This window comes from Marmota marmota, unplaced genomic scaffold (genome assembly GCF_001458135.2).
Source record: "Marmota marmota marmota unplaced genomic scaffold, marMar, whole genome shotgun sequence".
Taxonomy (NCBI): Eukaryota; Metazoa; Chordata; class Mammalia; order Rodentia; family Sciuridae; genus Marmota; species Marmota marmota.
The window spans coordinates 6367009-6381338 of NW_025999895.1; the positions used below are offsets into that span (position 1 = coordinate 6367009).

Sequence of the window (14330 nt, forward strand, 5' to 3'; positions counted from 1 at the left end):
TTCTGCCCTCCTGAATGGGATCAGTGCCTTTACAACAGAAGCTTACAAAGATATCTATTTTTTTTTTCTTATTGATATTTAAAATCTACTTGTACATTCAGGAGTTTAAAACCTGTTATAAAATATTTTCCCATTTTTCATTTACTTTGTTTATGATGTTTTGAGATTTTAGGTAGACTGATCAGTAATATTTAATTTCCAATTAAAATCCAACATTATGAGTCAGGTATACTGGTGCATACCTGTAATCCCAGTGAGTCAGGAGGCTGAGGCAGGAGAATCTCAAGTTCAAGGCCGGCCTCAGCAACTTAACAAGACTCTGTTGCAAGATTTAAATTTTAAAAAGATTGGGGATGTAGCTCAGTGATAAAGTTCCCCTGGGTTCAAGTCCCAATAGTAAAATAAATAAATAAATAAATCTTACTAAACTGGGAGCGTGGCACATGCATGTGATCCCAGTGACTATGAACCTCTGAACCCATACTTATCAGACAACAAATCTGTTGGTGCCTTTAATTTAGACTTCCCAGGCTCTATGACTGCAAGAAAGAAATTTATGTTGTTTGTAAGCCACCAAATTCATGGTAATTTGTTATAGAAACCTGAATGTGCTAAAATGGTGAGATGCTACTAATTCAGTATTTAGGGGAAATTTTATATCACTATAAAAGACCATTGGAAAGGAAGAAAGAAACCATAGAAAGAAAATAAAATTAAGCCCAAAGTAGCATCAGAAAAGAGATAAGAAAGATCAAATGAAATAGAAAACAAAACAAAAAAAATCAATAGAAAAAAATCAGTGAAATGAAATGCCATTTCAGTGACGAGATAAAAACACATTGATAAACTACTAGTCATAGTGACCAGGAAAAAATCGAGAAGAAATAAAATTGCTAATATAAAAAAACTAAAGAAAAGTGGAATCACAACAGATTTTACAGATGTAAAAAGAACAATAATGAAATGTTACAAGGAACTTATATGCCAATATATTTACCAGCTTAGATGAAAAGGAAAAAAATCTTTTGAAAGGCACGAACTATCAAAGACACTCAGGAAGAAACAGATGACTGAAATAACTCTACATCTATTAATGACAGAATTTGTGGTTTAAAACCTTCCCACAAAACAAAACAGAGCAAACTAAAACACAACACCCTGGGCTTAGATGGTATGCCAGAGAGTTCGACCAAAAAGGCTGAGATAATAGCAATTCTATAAAACTCCTCTAGAAACTGGAGATCAACGAGGCTACCGTTAACCTGGTACAGACCGAGAACAAGACATTACAGGCAAGTATTTATGTAAATGTTTGCATAAATGAAACTGAAAAAAGTTCTAAGGAAAATTTTAGCAAATTGAATTCAATAGTATATGGAGAAATAAAAGCATCATAATGAAGCAGGGTTTATCCCAGGAGTGAGAATGTGATTGACCTTCAAAAATTAATCAGTGTGAATCAAGCACACTACAAAATAAAATGCAAATGATTATCTCAATAGGCACAGATAAGGCATGTGATAAACTCCAACTCTGTTCCTGATTTAAACAAAACAAAACAAACAAACAAACAACAACAACAACAAAAAAAACAAAAAACAAGAAAACCTCTTGTCAAACAAGGAAACATTTTCAACCTGATAAGAGGCAATTACAAAAGATAATATACATAATTGTGATGGACCAATGCTTTCTTCCTTAACATCAGGAATGCTTTCTTTTCACTTCTATTCTACATTGTAGTGGGGTTTCTAGGCAGAGTAAGATTTTTAAAAATTTTATATGTATATGGCATCCAGATTGAATAAACAAATAAAAATCTCTTGAGCAGGAGAAAATATGATTATGTATTCAGAAAACTCTTGAAATATCCCCCTCTCTAAATATAACTACTAGAACTAGTGAATGAGTCTCGAAAGATTGCAAGCATCAGTTGATATCTATGAACTTGTAATAAATGATCAGAAGTTGAAATTTCAAAATACCATTTATAATAACATAAAAATATGAACACTTTAAGGATAAATCTACAAAAGATGTGCAAGACCTAAATGGCAAAATTATACAATAATGCTGAGAGAAACCAAAGAAAAGCTAAATAAATTAAGAAATGTATTTTGTGTATGGGTTGTAAGATTCAACATTGCTAAAAAGACAACTTGTAGATTCAATGCAATGCCTAAAAATTCTAATAGGACTTTTTTTTTTTTAAAGAGATTGACAGGCTTATTCTAAAATTGGTGTGGGAATGTAAAGGACCTGGAATAGTTAAAACAACTTTGAAAAAGAAGGACAAAGTTGGAAGACATACACTTCTGATTTCCACACTTAAAATAAAGCTGTAATCATAACGTCAGTGTTGGGGTCAGATAGAAACATCGATCAAGGTGAATCAGAACAGAGGATCCAGATATAGGTACACCCACCCGACACATATACATAGGCAAAGCTATAAAGCAATTAAATGAAAAAATGACAATCCTATCAACAAATTGTGCTGGTGTCCCTGTGTAAAAAAAAATGGATTTTAATCCATATTTTAGATCATAGATCTATATGTAAAATCCCAACCCACAAAACTTCCACAATAAAACAGGGAAGAAATCCCAGCAGCTAGAGAGGCTGAGGCAGGAGGATCACAAGTTTAAAGCCATTCTCAGCAACTTAGTGAAGCACTAAGCAACTTAGCGAGACCCTGTCTCTAAATAAAATATAAAAAGGGCTGGGGATTTGGCTCAGTGGTTAAGCACCCCTGGGTTCAATCTCTGGTACCAAAAACAAACAAACAAACAAACAAACAAACAAACAAAACATGGAAGAAACTCTTTTAAGATCTTGGGTTTGGTACATCTTTTCCTAGGTCTAACACCAAAAGTATAATCTATAAGATTGATAAATTGGACTTTGTTAAAATTCAAACCTCCACTCTTTGGTAAATAGCATGAAGAGAATACAATGAGACTTGGAGAAATCATTCAGAGAGTACATACAGAAGCTGTGTGACAGGGAGCCTCTAAGAGAGATCCCAGGGGTCTCCACCTCTGGGTACCCAGAGCCTGGTGTAATCCCTTCCCCTGAGTGTGGACTGGACCTAGTAACCTAGTAATTGGTGGACAGAGTATGGAACATTTCGTGGGCTATCAATTCCGAGATTAGGTTATAAAAAGGCTGTGGCTTCCATCTCCTTGCCCACTCACTGTCTTCTCCTGAACCCTGCTCTCTGGCAGGAGCAAGCTGCCATGTTGTCAGTAGCCCTGTGGGAAGGATGAGTGTCTAGGAACTGTCACCTGGCTAACAGCCAGAGGAAACTGAGACCTGCTAAAACCCACAGGAGTGAGCTTACAAGCAGATTCTCCCTATTGAGGTATCCGGAGCCCCAGCTAGCTGATACCTCGGTCACAACCTTGTGAGCCAGGGGACCCATCCAAGCCATGTCCAGCTTCGTGATCTGAAGAAAGTGTGAGATAATAAATGTTTGATATTTCAAGCCACCAAGTTTCTTGGTAACCTGTTACAGAGCAACACATAACTGATACAATCTGATACATAATTTGTTTCCAGAACATAAAGAAGTCTTAAGCCTCTAAAATAAGAAAACAAATAATTCAATAAAAATGGGTTAAAGATTTGAATAGACACTTTACTAATGACTATATTTGGGGCTGGGGTTGTGGCTAGTGGCTGAGTGCTTGCCTTGCACATGTGAGGCACTGGTTCAATCCTCAGCACCACATAAAAATAAGTAAACAAAGATATTATGTCTATCTATAACAAAAAATATATTTTAAAAGGACTATATGTGGATGGCAAATAATGAAAACACACTTAACATAGCTGGGTGTGGTGGAGCACACCTGTAATCCCAGCAACTTGGGAGGCTGAGGCAGAAAGATCCTGAGTTAATTGCCCCAGATTCAATCCCTGGTACCAAAAAAAAAAAAAAGGAAGAAAGAAAGATGCTCAACACTATTATTCAGTGAAAATATGAACGAAAACCACATACTCAAAATTAAACAGCATTATGTCTACCCACAGGTTTGTATGAGAACATTCATAGTCGTTTTATTTGTAGTAGTCCCAAACTGGGAACAACCCAAACGTCCACCTGTTGATGGATGGATTAACGACTTGTGGACCATCCATACAATGGACGGTGCTTGCAATCAAAAATGATGATTCACTGGCTGTTGGAGGGCAGAGAGGGATGAAGGACAGGAAGCCATCCTTGCTGTGTCCCCACTTTTGTTTCTTGAGAGAGCTGGAGTTGTGCTCACCAGTGATCTTCCTGGAGCCTTTGACCCAGCAGTGTGTTAAGTATGCAGGTCCGACTCGGGGAAGGTGGGTTCTTTCCTTGACTTGGGAACTCTTCCAGGTGCAGGACACTGTGGCAATGCCCTTGGGGTGGGAAGTGACAGCTATATGGATCTGTGTTTTCCAGGCTATTCCGCTGCACAGAATGAAGTCACTGGTCCAAAGACAACGAGTGGCCCAGAGCGGGGCTCACTGACCGTGCAGTGTAATTATACCTCAGGCTGGAAGACCCACAAGAAGTACTGGTGTCGAGGAGCTGTTTGGAGTAGCTGCAAAACCCTTGTTAAAACCACTGGGTCAGAGCAGGAGGTGAAGGAAGACCGTGTGTCCATCAGGGATGATCAGGAAAACCTCACGTTCATGGTGACCATGGAGGACCTCAGGAGAGATGACGCTGACATTTACTGGTGTGCAATTGAGAGGGTTGGATCTGACCATGGGTTTCCAGTTGATGTGACCATTGATCCAGGTAAGAGTGTGTTGATGTGTCCCTGAGGTCCCACTGAAGTGAATGGTCCGTTATTCAGAGTGACCTGTCACAGAGGGGCTTGAATCCCGAGGTCTCACAGAATCCTGAGTGAACACTTGGGGTTGGCCAGGGGTGGGGCTTCTTTAAAAGCCCCGGATCCTGGAACCTCCTCCAGGAAGTCAGCCAGAGCAGACTCTCTTTTCCCTCTGCACAGCTCAGTCCTGAACCTATTGCCAATAAAGGTCAAGGTGATGGTCCCCAGATTCAGCCCTTGGTCTGGGAGACCTGCTACTGCTTTCCCAGGACCTCAGTGTCCAGGGGTGCCCTGCTCTTTGGGGTGCTCTGGGCAGGGCCTGGACAGGTGCTGTTCTCACCCCCCCTCTGTATCCACCCTGGGGGAGAAGAAGCCCTGTGGAGCCTGGTGTGTTGGTCTGACTCCTGAGCCCAGAGAGGCCTTCACAGACGGCTGCGTTCCTGCTGCTGGGACCCCGCTGGGAGCCGCTCATGCCTTTGGCTTACTGAGGGTCTGGTCCTAAGTCCTCCAGAAAGCAGGCGCTGCTGGAGGCTCCAGGGTCCCGAGGCCTGGGTTTGAAGGCGTTTCCTGTTGACTCTACTGCTCAGCCCCTGGACAGGCGGCACCAGCTGGCAGGGCTCTGGGGGCACAAAGGAGCACCACAGTCACCTGAGCCCAGGCCTGGAAGCTCTGGGGCATGTTCTGGTGGCACAGTGGGCAGCAGGCATTGTCTCTCAGAATCCTGACAATGCCCAGGAGGAAGGTGTCCCCATTATCGAATCTTCATAACTTGCCTGAAGTGGAGGCCTTCCAGAACATTCTGATTCATGGCATGTACATGGAATTCTAGCAGTGCAGACTCTGGATAAGCTCAGAGGGCACACCGGTGGTTGCCTGGTGTGGTCGTCTGCTCAGCTGCCATGCCACAGTCCGGGTGGTGTAGACACAGGAGCATCCCTCACAGTTCCACAGGTTGCAAGTCCAAGATGAAGGTGCGGGCTGGGTGGGGTCTGGCTGAGGACGCTCATGCAGAGAGCCACCCTCCAGATAAACAACATACACTAAAAAGTGTATGTTGTTTATCTGGATATGAAGTTTACCTGGGCTTCCACATCCCTGGGTCTGTCCATGTGTTCTCATCTCTTCTTCTAAGGTTAGTTTAGGTCTTGCCTCTTCAAAGGCCCTGTCTCCAAACACAGTCCCATTCTGAGGTACTAGGAATTGTGTGGATTCAATGTTTGAATTTGGGGGGATACTTTTCAGTCCACAGCACCTGGTGACAGAATAGGGAAGAGGGTATTACTGAGGAAATTTGGGGTATTTTGGCTATGTTCACTATCTTGATCGAGTGGTGGTGTGACCAGGTAATCCATCCTCAATTAACAAATTATATACTTCAAATATTTACAGTTTATTATATGCCAGTCATATCTTGATCTAATATGGGAAAATGATATCATCAGAAAAAGAGCCAAATGTGATGTGATCTTTTATGTTTAGATTGTTCTAGAAGCTCAGCACAGGTGAGAACAGTGTGGTGCAGCAAGAATTGGCACTGCATTGGAGGTGGATTATGGAGGTTATCACAAGCACCATACTCCACCGGGGAAGGGATGGCAACCTGGTAGAGCTGTTGGGAGATAGGAAAGGGTGGCAAAGGAGAGAGAGGAGTGGATGGCACTTGGTCCATCCTGGCACCATCCATCAGTGCCAGGCAGCCTGGGTTTCCCAAAGGAGGCTCAGGGAAAGGGGGCCAGCTCAGTGGGTTGCATCCCTGCAGAACAGGCGAGAGAGCTAGCTTCAGCCAAGGCAGAGACTCAGAAAGAGCTAGTGTGGCCTAGGGACCACAAAACGCCATTGTGTGTGCTCAGCTTGACAGACAGACCAGGACTGATTATTATAACTTGCTTCCTGAGCTTGGTCCTCAGAATCTCTTGCATGGTCACCAAGTTGTTTTCTGTATTAAAGAACTACTTTAATGTTTTAGATGACAGCTAAAGGGTCCTGGTGGCCAAGGAGAAAGAAACTCTTTAGTTCTCAGGGGGAGAATACTCTAGGCCCACCCAGAGCTGGGTTGTTCATGGAAGAAGTAACTCTGTTTGGCTTTGTTTAGCCCCAGAAAATCCAGTGACAGCAAGGACAACCACAGTGACTTCAATCACTGTGAAGACCGCCAGCAACCCATCAGTGACTCGCACCACCAGCCCCCTCGAGTGGTAAGCAGAGTTGGGTCCTAGAGTCCTTTCTTGGGGGCCTGGTCCCATGGCGTCTCCTCTGGGAAGGTTTCCAGATTAAATTCAGGATGCCCAGGAATCCTGGAATTCACACAAACAATAAATAATGCTTTAGCCTAAGGGTAACCCAAGTGTTTAATGGGACAATCTAACACTAAAAAGTGTATGTTGTTTATCTGGATATGAAGTTTACCTGGGCACCCTGCACTTTCACATGCTAAACCTGGTCACTGCAACCTGTGGGTGAACTCAGCATGGCACCCCCACCTGTCCCCGCTGATATAATCCTCATGTCAGAAGAGTCACTGAAAAATCTGGGGTGGGCTTCCCCAACCTCAGTTTACCTTTGAGCACATCCGTGAAGGCAAAGACTTCAGCTGGGTAGCAGGAGAGGAGAATGGGCCTGGGCCTCTGGCCTCTCTCTAACGTGGCCCCCTGGGGACAAGACTGCCACAGTTTGGCCTGTGTGGGTTGTGAGAGACTCCTCTCCCATCTGCTCCCGGCAAGGCTCCTTGTCCAGCCCACCTCTCCCCTAGTACCGAGTGAGGTGTGGGAGGTGCAGAGGGGAGGGGCGGGGAGCTGGAAGTTTGGCTGCACTTTCTCATGGCAGAGGCTGTGGAGTGCCAGTCGGAGGCTGACCTCCCTTGAAGATATCCAAAGGAATTCAGCCTCTGATAGCTCTCCAGCTTAACTCCATCTCAGGTCGCTGCAGTCAGGCCCCAGGTCAAGGTCACAGCTGAACCACAAACCCTGTGCTCCTTCCAGAGCCAATGCGAAGTCCCTTTCTCCCACTCCTTCTTCCAGAATTGCACCCCGTCTTGTCTGGTTCCCTTTCTAGTCGATGCTGTTCCTTCCACTCTCTTACTCTTTAGTTAGCTAAATACTTATGAGGAACTCCACCTTGGGGGCTGCTTTAGGCTCCTTGCTTGGATTTTTTTGGTACCAGGCATTCACCCCAGGAGCCCTTAACCACTGAGTCACTTCCTTGCCTTTATTATTATTATTATGTTTATTATTTTTAATTTTGAGACAGGGTCTCACTAAGTTGCTTCATGCTAAATTGCTGGGGCTGGCCGAGCCTCTGGATTAGCAGCGTTCCCTACCACGCCCAGGTCTTTGGTGGTGTTTGTTTGGTTGGTTTCCTCCTCTGTTTTGGAAGTGCCTCTGTGTAAATGTAGGGAATTTTAGCTGCTGAGAGACAGAGGGCAGGAGACCAGGGAGGTGTGGTGGAGCGCCCCAGAGAGTGCAGAGCAATGGAGAGAGCACAGGGCATTTGACCTGTGCCCTGCCTGGTGGCCTCCCCTTCATCTTCAGGAACACATTCAGTCCACTCAGCGACCCATCCGCATTCTCACGTTGGATGTACTTCAGAGTTTTCAAATCTACCCCTGAGCTGCGGGAAGCCTTCTGTTGGACTGAAACAAAGATGGCCCCGGAAGGTGGAGACCCTGAAGGCTGTGGAGGATGGTGGGGAGGAGGGGGATCGAGGGTCCTTCAGACTCACAGGGCGTAACAAAGAACTGCGGGGCCAGAGTCAGTCCATGGCACAGTGGGTGGGAGCAGAGGGAAACAATTCCCAGGTGTGGTGTCCCACAAGCCTTCAAAGATGTGACCTCGGATCTGACACAGGCAGCAGTGAGGGGGGAGGGCCATCTGGGTGGAGACACCGAGACAAAGAGAGCACAGCCAACCCTCAGCCTGGAGGGAATGAGACTAGGTGAGGGGGATTGTGGGAGACCAGCCCCCCACGGCAGACTGGGGGTGGACAGGAAAAGGAGGTGGCTTAAGGCCAGGCTTACTGTAGTGGGGGACGCCCAGGCCTTCCAAGGGAGCTGTCCTGCTGGCCCCAGGTCTCCCTCACTTGGCTACGGGAACCCCGGATCTGGGCACAGGGACGGCTGGAAGACCCCAGACCTCTGCCCCAGGTGGCAGTTTTTTATTTCCTGTTTCTTGTTCCCACAGGTCCTTGTTCAGCAGCACCTCCTTCCTGATCCTGGTCTTCCTGGAGGTGCCCCTGCTCCTGGGCATGCTCAGTGCTGTCCTCTGGGTAAACAGGCCTCAGAGATGCCCTGGGAGGAGGCGGAGTCCGCCAGATGAGAACTAGTAGTAAAAAGACGCTCCAGTAGAAGAAAAAGAGCATTTCTGTGAGGAAGCCACGTGGTCGGCATGGCTATGGCTCTGAGGCCACTCAGCAGCTTCGGGGAGCAGCCCCTGGTCCCTGCTTTTGCAGCTCTGACCCCTGGGATGTCACAGAGACAGTAGGAAGTGCCAGCAGAGAAGATGCTTCCCCCAGAGGCCCCAGTTCCTTGGAGGTCACATGTCATCTCAAGTGCGGTCACCTGCCACATTGATGGACCTTTGTTTGCATTCCTTGGGGTGCAGGGCCCCAACTAATCGAGTGTTTCCACATTGTAAACCTCAGGACAGAGAAGGAAAGGGGCTGCCAGCCCCACCCCACCCAGCTCCGTCCCTCAGTGACTGAAGTCGATGACCGGCCCTCTCTGTGGACACTCATGGTCTCCTCCATTTTGAGCAGTTAGGCTGCTCTTCTTGTCTGGGAGTGGATGGAACATGGGCCGCACATTTTGGTACCCACAGCGATGGCCCACTTGATAATGCGCTCTTGTTTTGGTCCTGGGGACTGAACACAGGATGCTTAACCTCTGAGTCACACCCCAAACCTTTTATTTTTTATTTTGAGACAGGGTTTTGCTAACTTGCTGAGGCTGGCTTTGAATTTACAATCCTCCTGCCTCGCCTCAGAATTGCTGGGTCTCCAGGCGTGTGCCACCACGCCCGGCTTGAGCCGCACAACTGGGGACTGTGGAGGAACCACAGTGGGATGCTGGAGCTGGAGCAGATCCGACACCGTGGGCTTGGGGTGGCAGAGGGGCAAGGCCACCACACAGCTGTGTATCCTTTCAAACGCACCCAGACTAAGGTTCCACCCAATGGGTGAAGCTTCCAGAAAGTGCCGCTGGCGAGTGGCCTTATCAGGAGAAAAGGAGAGCCGTTTCCTTCCTGTCCAGTTCCAGCTCCTGGGCTTGTACTTCTGGGAAGGAGGCCACTATGGAGAAGGCACAGCCGGTCAGGGGCAGGAGAAGCCAAGGGCCCTGGGCAGGAAGGACAGTGCAGGACACAGCGGGACGGAGGCTGGGACGTTGCACCTCCCTTCCCTGAAGCTGAGTGTGGGAGTCAGGGTTCTCCAGGGAAGCCCAGCAGTGTGTGGGGGGCATTCCAAGGAGGCCCAGTGACGTGGAGGGCGGGGCAGGCTGCAGAGCTGGGAGCTGCTGCTGCAGGTGGAGCTGGAGACGGAGGCCCATGGGACACTCGGCTGTTTTCTCTTAAGGACTGTAACCGATTGGACGATTGGACAAGGCCCACCGCATTATGGGGGTAATCTGCTTGGTTCAAAGCCTACTGACTTGATGTTAATTTCCCCTAAAAACATACCTCACGGCCACACCCAGGTGGGTGTTGGGCCAAACAGCTGGCACTGTGGCCTAAGCAAGTGACACAGATCCACCTCACACTGGCTGTCCTGGCACATGGGGCACAGTTGGTACTTCACAGGGCCTCCATCTCCGAAGCTCCCCTCCCCCTCCCCTGCTCACGCCCAGCCTGGTCTCCCTTGCCTGTGGCTGCCACTCGCTGCTGGCCTCTGGCTTGAGGGGTGAATGGTGCACTGAGCCCGTGCCCACTATGGCCGGAGCATGGATTGGGTCCCCAGTGTCACCTGCCGGGTCCCCAGTGTCCAGTGGGACAGAGGCTGCTGCTCCTTCAAGAAACACTAGTCCAGGTCGCCCCGTGCCCTGCTCTGGCCAGTCTCTGCACCCAGGCCAGGTCCCCGTTTACTCCGACCATTGTTCATTCAACAAGCACTGTGTCAGTACTGAGTACCAGGCACTGTTCAAGTATAAGCCCCAAAATAGACAAAAAAAAAAAAAAAAGACCCAGTTGAGTGCCGTGGAAGAAACCTACAGGTCCACAGACAAGGTCTCACTCAGCTAGAGAGTGGCAGAGCTACATCCAGACCCCACCCCCACCCTTCCTGGGCTCCGCTGCCCTCTCTGACCTGACCCTCCAGGGAAAGTCTTTTTTCCGCTGCCAGGTCTGGCGCCCATGTGCCACAATCACGCCCTTCTGCAGCATCCTGTTCTGAGTCCCCCGTTAGCATCTTGAAGTCACGCGTCAGGTCTGTAGACCGTGCTGTAGAAGAGGACCTTCCCTTGGTAACCTCCACCCCGCCCCTCCCCTTTCCAGGCCTGGTTTTGTTAGTATAGTATTTTTTGTATGTGTGATATTTATATTCTCTTCTGTGAATGTTTCCCACAGTTCGGTCTTCTTTTGTTCCTCTTGCTTTTAAATGTATTCATTGCTTAGCCAGGCGTGGTGCCTGTGATCCCAGGGACTTGGGAGACTGTTATGTTTTGGATGTGAGGTGTCCCCCAGAAGCTCAGGTGTGAGACAATGCAAGAGGGTTCAGAGGGGAAAGGATGGGGTTGTGACAGTCTTAACCCAATCAATGAATTGATCACCTGAGAGGATTAATTGGTGATTGAAGGCAGGTAGGTGTGGCTGGAGGAGGTGGGGGATTGGGGTGTGGCTTTGGGCTACATATTTGTATCTGGCAAGTGGAGTCTCTCTCACTCTCTCTGCTTCCTGATCATCATGTGAGCTGCTTCCCTCCACCACACTTTTCTGCCATGATGTTCTGCCTCACCTCCAGCCCCAAAGAATGGAGCCTGCTATGGGTGGAGTGAGACCTCTGAAACTGTGAGCCTCCAAATAAACCGTTCCTCCTCTGCAATTGTTCTGGTTGGGTCCTTTCATCACAGGGGCAAAAAAACTGACCAAAACAGAGGCTGAGACAGGAAGACCTCAAGTTCAAGGATGGTCTCCAGCTGAGTGCGGGGGTGCACGCCTATAATCCCAGCAGCTCAGGAGGTCCAGGCAGGAGGATCACGAGTTTAAAGCCAGCCTCAGCAACTTAGCCAGGTCCTAAGCCACTTATCGAGATCCTGTCTCTCAATAAATGTTAAAAAGGGGCTGGGGATATGGCTCAGTGGTTAAGCACCTCTGGGTTCAATCCCCAGTATCCAAAAATAAAGGATGGCCCCTACAACTTAGAACCTCAGCAACTTAGAAAGACCCTATCTGAAAAATAAATAAATTAATAAGGGACTGGGGGTGTAGCTTGGTGGTAAAGCACTGTTGGGTTCTATCCCCAGGACCCCTCCCCCAGCCCCACCCACCATGCATGCATTCATTGGTCACCACTCTCTCTTTTTTCATCCCTAATGTATCGTTTTCTTGGCAAACGTTTATCATGATGTAGTCTTTCTACCTTTGATGGGCCATGGGAGCTGTATTCCATCAGTTCTCTCATCTGTAGATTGTTGCTGGGATATTTCAAAAGCAGCCGCCCCGGGTAGAGTCCATGCCACGGTGTCTTTTGCCTTTGGCACCTGCAGATCTCCCTGCACTGTCTCCCAGTGCGACACCAGGGAGCGGAATCCAGAGGCCACCGATTTTGCTTGTACGCGGTTGCTCATTCTGACCGGCGGCCAGGATGACTCCATCTTTATCCTCTGAGTTCTGTGACTTCAGAATATTCTAGCTGTGGATCATCATCATCCCTGGACGCTGTGTGGCCTTTCAGTCATGAATGGAAGTTTCTCTTTACGTCAGGATTGTTTTTAATTAAACTTAATTATTTTTACATCTGGCTTCTTCATTCTCTTAGGGAGCAGCGGCACACAGGTGTGGATCTCCTCTCTTCATCCCCTGCACCTGCAGCAATCCCCTCTACCCAGGGGCCCAGGCCATGGATGATCAAAATGTCTTACCTGCCAGTCAGACTTGTGAAGATGAAAAATTGACAATTTGCAGGGGGTGGTGAGATGTGGTAGTTAGCTATGTATTTATTTATTTATTTATTAGTTTTAGGTGGACACATATCCTTATTTTATTTTTATGTGGTGCTGAGGATCGAACCCTTGTGCATGCTAGGTGAGTGCTCTACCACTGAGCCACAACCCCAGCCCTGGGTAGCTATTTTTTATACTTCTGGTGAGAGCAAAGATTTTTCCAATCTCTTTGGTAATATGCATTAAAATTCGAAAATGCAGAGACCTCCATCCCAGCTATTTTATTTATAGGACTGCATCCTGCAGGAATATCCAAAAGTATATATCAAATCACACATACAAGGAAATTCATTGTACAAAGTTGCAAAAGAACTGAGGGAAAGAATTAAACAACTCAAACAACACCTGGCTGGGTGTGTCTGGGAGGGGGAAAAGGAGCAAGGCAGGGCAGGAATCTCAGATGCCATTGGTGCCCTGCCCATGACAATTCAGCACTTGCTGTTCCCTCAGAAGAGCATGTGCATCCTATAGTCTTTGGGTGGATCCAGAGAGGGCAGATAAGGGGCCTCAGGGGAAGCTTGTTTGCAAGCTATTTACCTCCCTAGTGTAGAGTTCCTTCACAGATGCAAACCTCCCCATGAACAATCGGCTTCTCAGAGCTACTTCTGTCTGTGGCCCCTCTGAAAAGTCATCTCAAAATTATGGGAAAGAAGTCTAGTTTGGGGTGGCATGTCTTAATCTCCCATAAGAGGAAAACATTGGTCTGATGGCAGAGCTAGGTCTTATCTAGCAACTTCGAGCAGGAACGCAGTGGGCGTCACACAAGGCTCAGGGCAATGTCTGCACACAGAACAGTCTTGTTACAGAGTAAGCTTTGCTGTACAGACCTTCAAGACAAGGGCAGCAAAGAACAGAGCGTAGGTAGTCTCCCATCCTTTCGTGTGACTGAGAGTTGTGATGACCTGTTTCATGCACAGGATTGGCACTCCAGCAGAGAGACCTTGCCCCCTGTACTTTCCATTCTCATAGGACAAATCTGAGGAGGTCCTGGTCAATTGGGGGATATTATTCAGGTTTCTTCAGAGAAACATAACTAATGTTGTGTGTGTGTGTGTGTGTGTGTGTGTACACACATATATCTCCTACCCTACACATATATATGCACATATATATCCACAAATATGTATATATTTATACACATACATGTACATATATATATTTCTAGAAAGAGATTTATTATAAGGTGTTGGCTTGAGGTAAGAGAGAAGGAATATGAAGGTAGGTATAAAGGGGACAGAAGGAAGGACGAGGAAACATAATCTAGATTCAGGTTTCACACACCTTTCAGGCCTGTCACCCCCCAGGTTAGTCTCTTTCCCAGGCTGGTCACTCCCAAATTTCTGGGAAATCTGTAAATCTTAGAGTTACAGGAA

At 47.1% G+C, this 14330-nt stretch overlaps 1 protein-coding gene across 1 annotated transcript in view; it reads left to right on the forward strand.

Annotated features, from left to right (window-relative positions):
* Window positions 1–10999, forward strand: part of Cd300lf (CD300 molecule like family member f) — a 108302-nt gene extending 97303 nt beyond the window's left edge. Inside the window, exons 4-6 of the mRNA XM_048797901.1 lie at window positions 4439–4780; window positions 6907–7009; window positions 8990–10999. Of these exons, the coding sequence (XP_048653858.1) occupies window positions 4439–4780; window positions 6907–7009; window positions 8990–9131 (587 nt within the window). The 3' untranslated portion in view covers window positions 9132–10999. The remainder of the gene's footprint in view (window positions 1–4438; window positions 4781–6906; window positions 7010–8989) is intronic.
* The last annotated feature ends 3331 nt before the right edge of the window (window positions 11000–14330 follow it).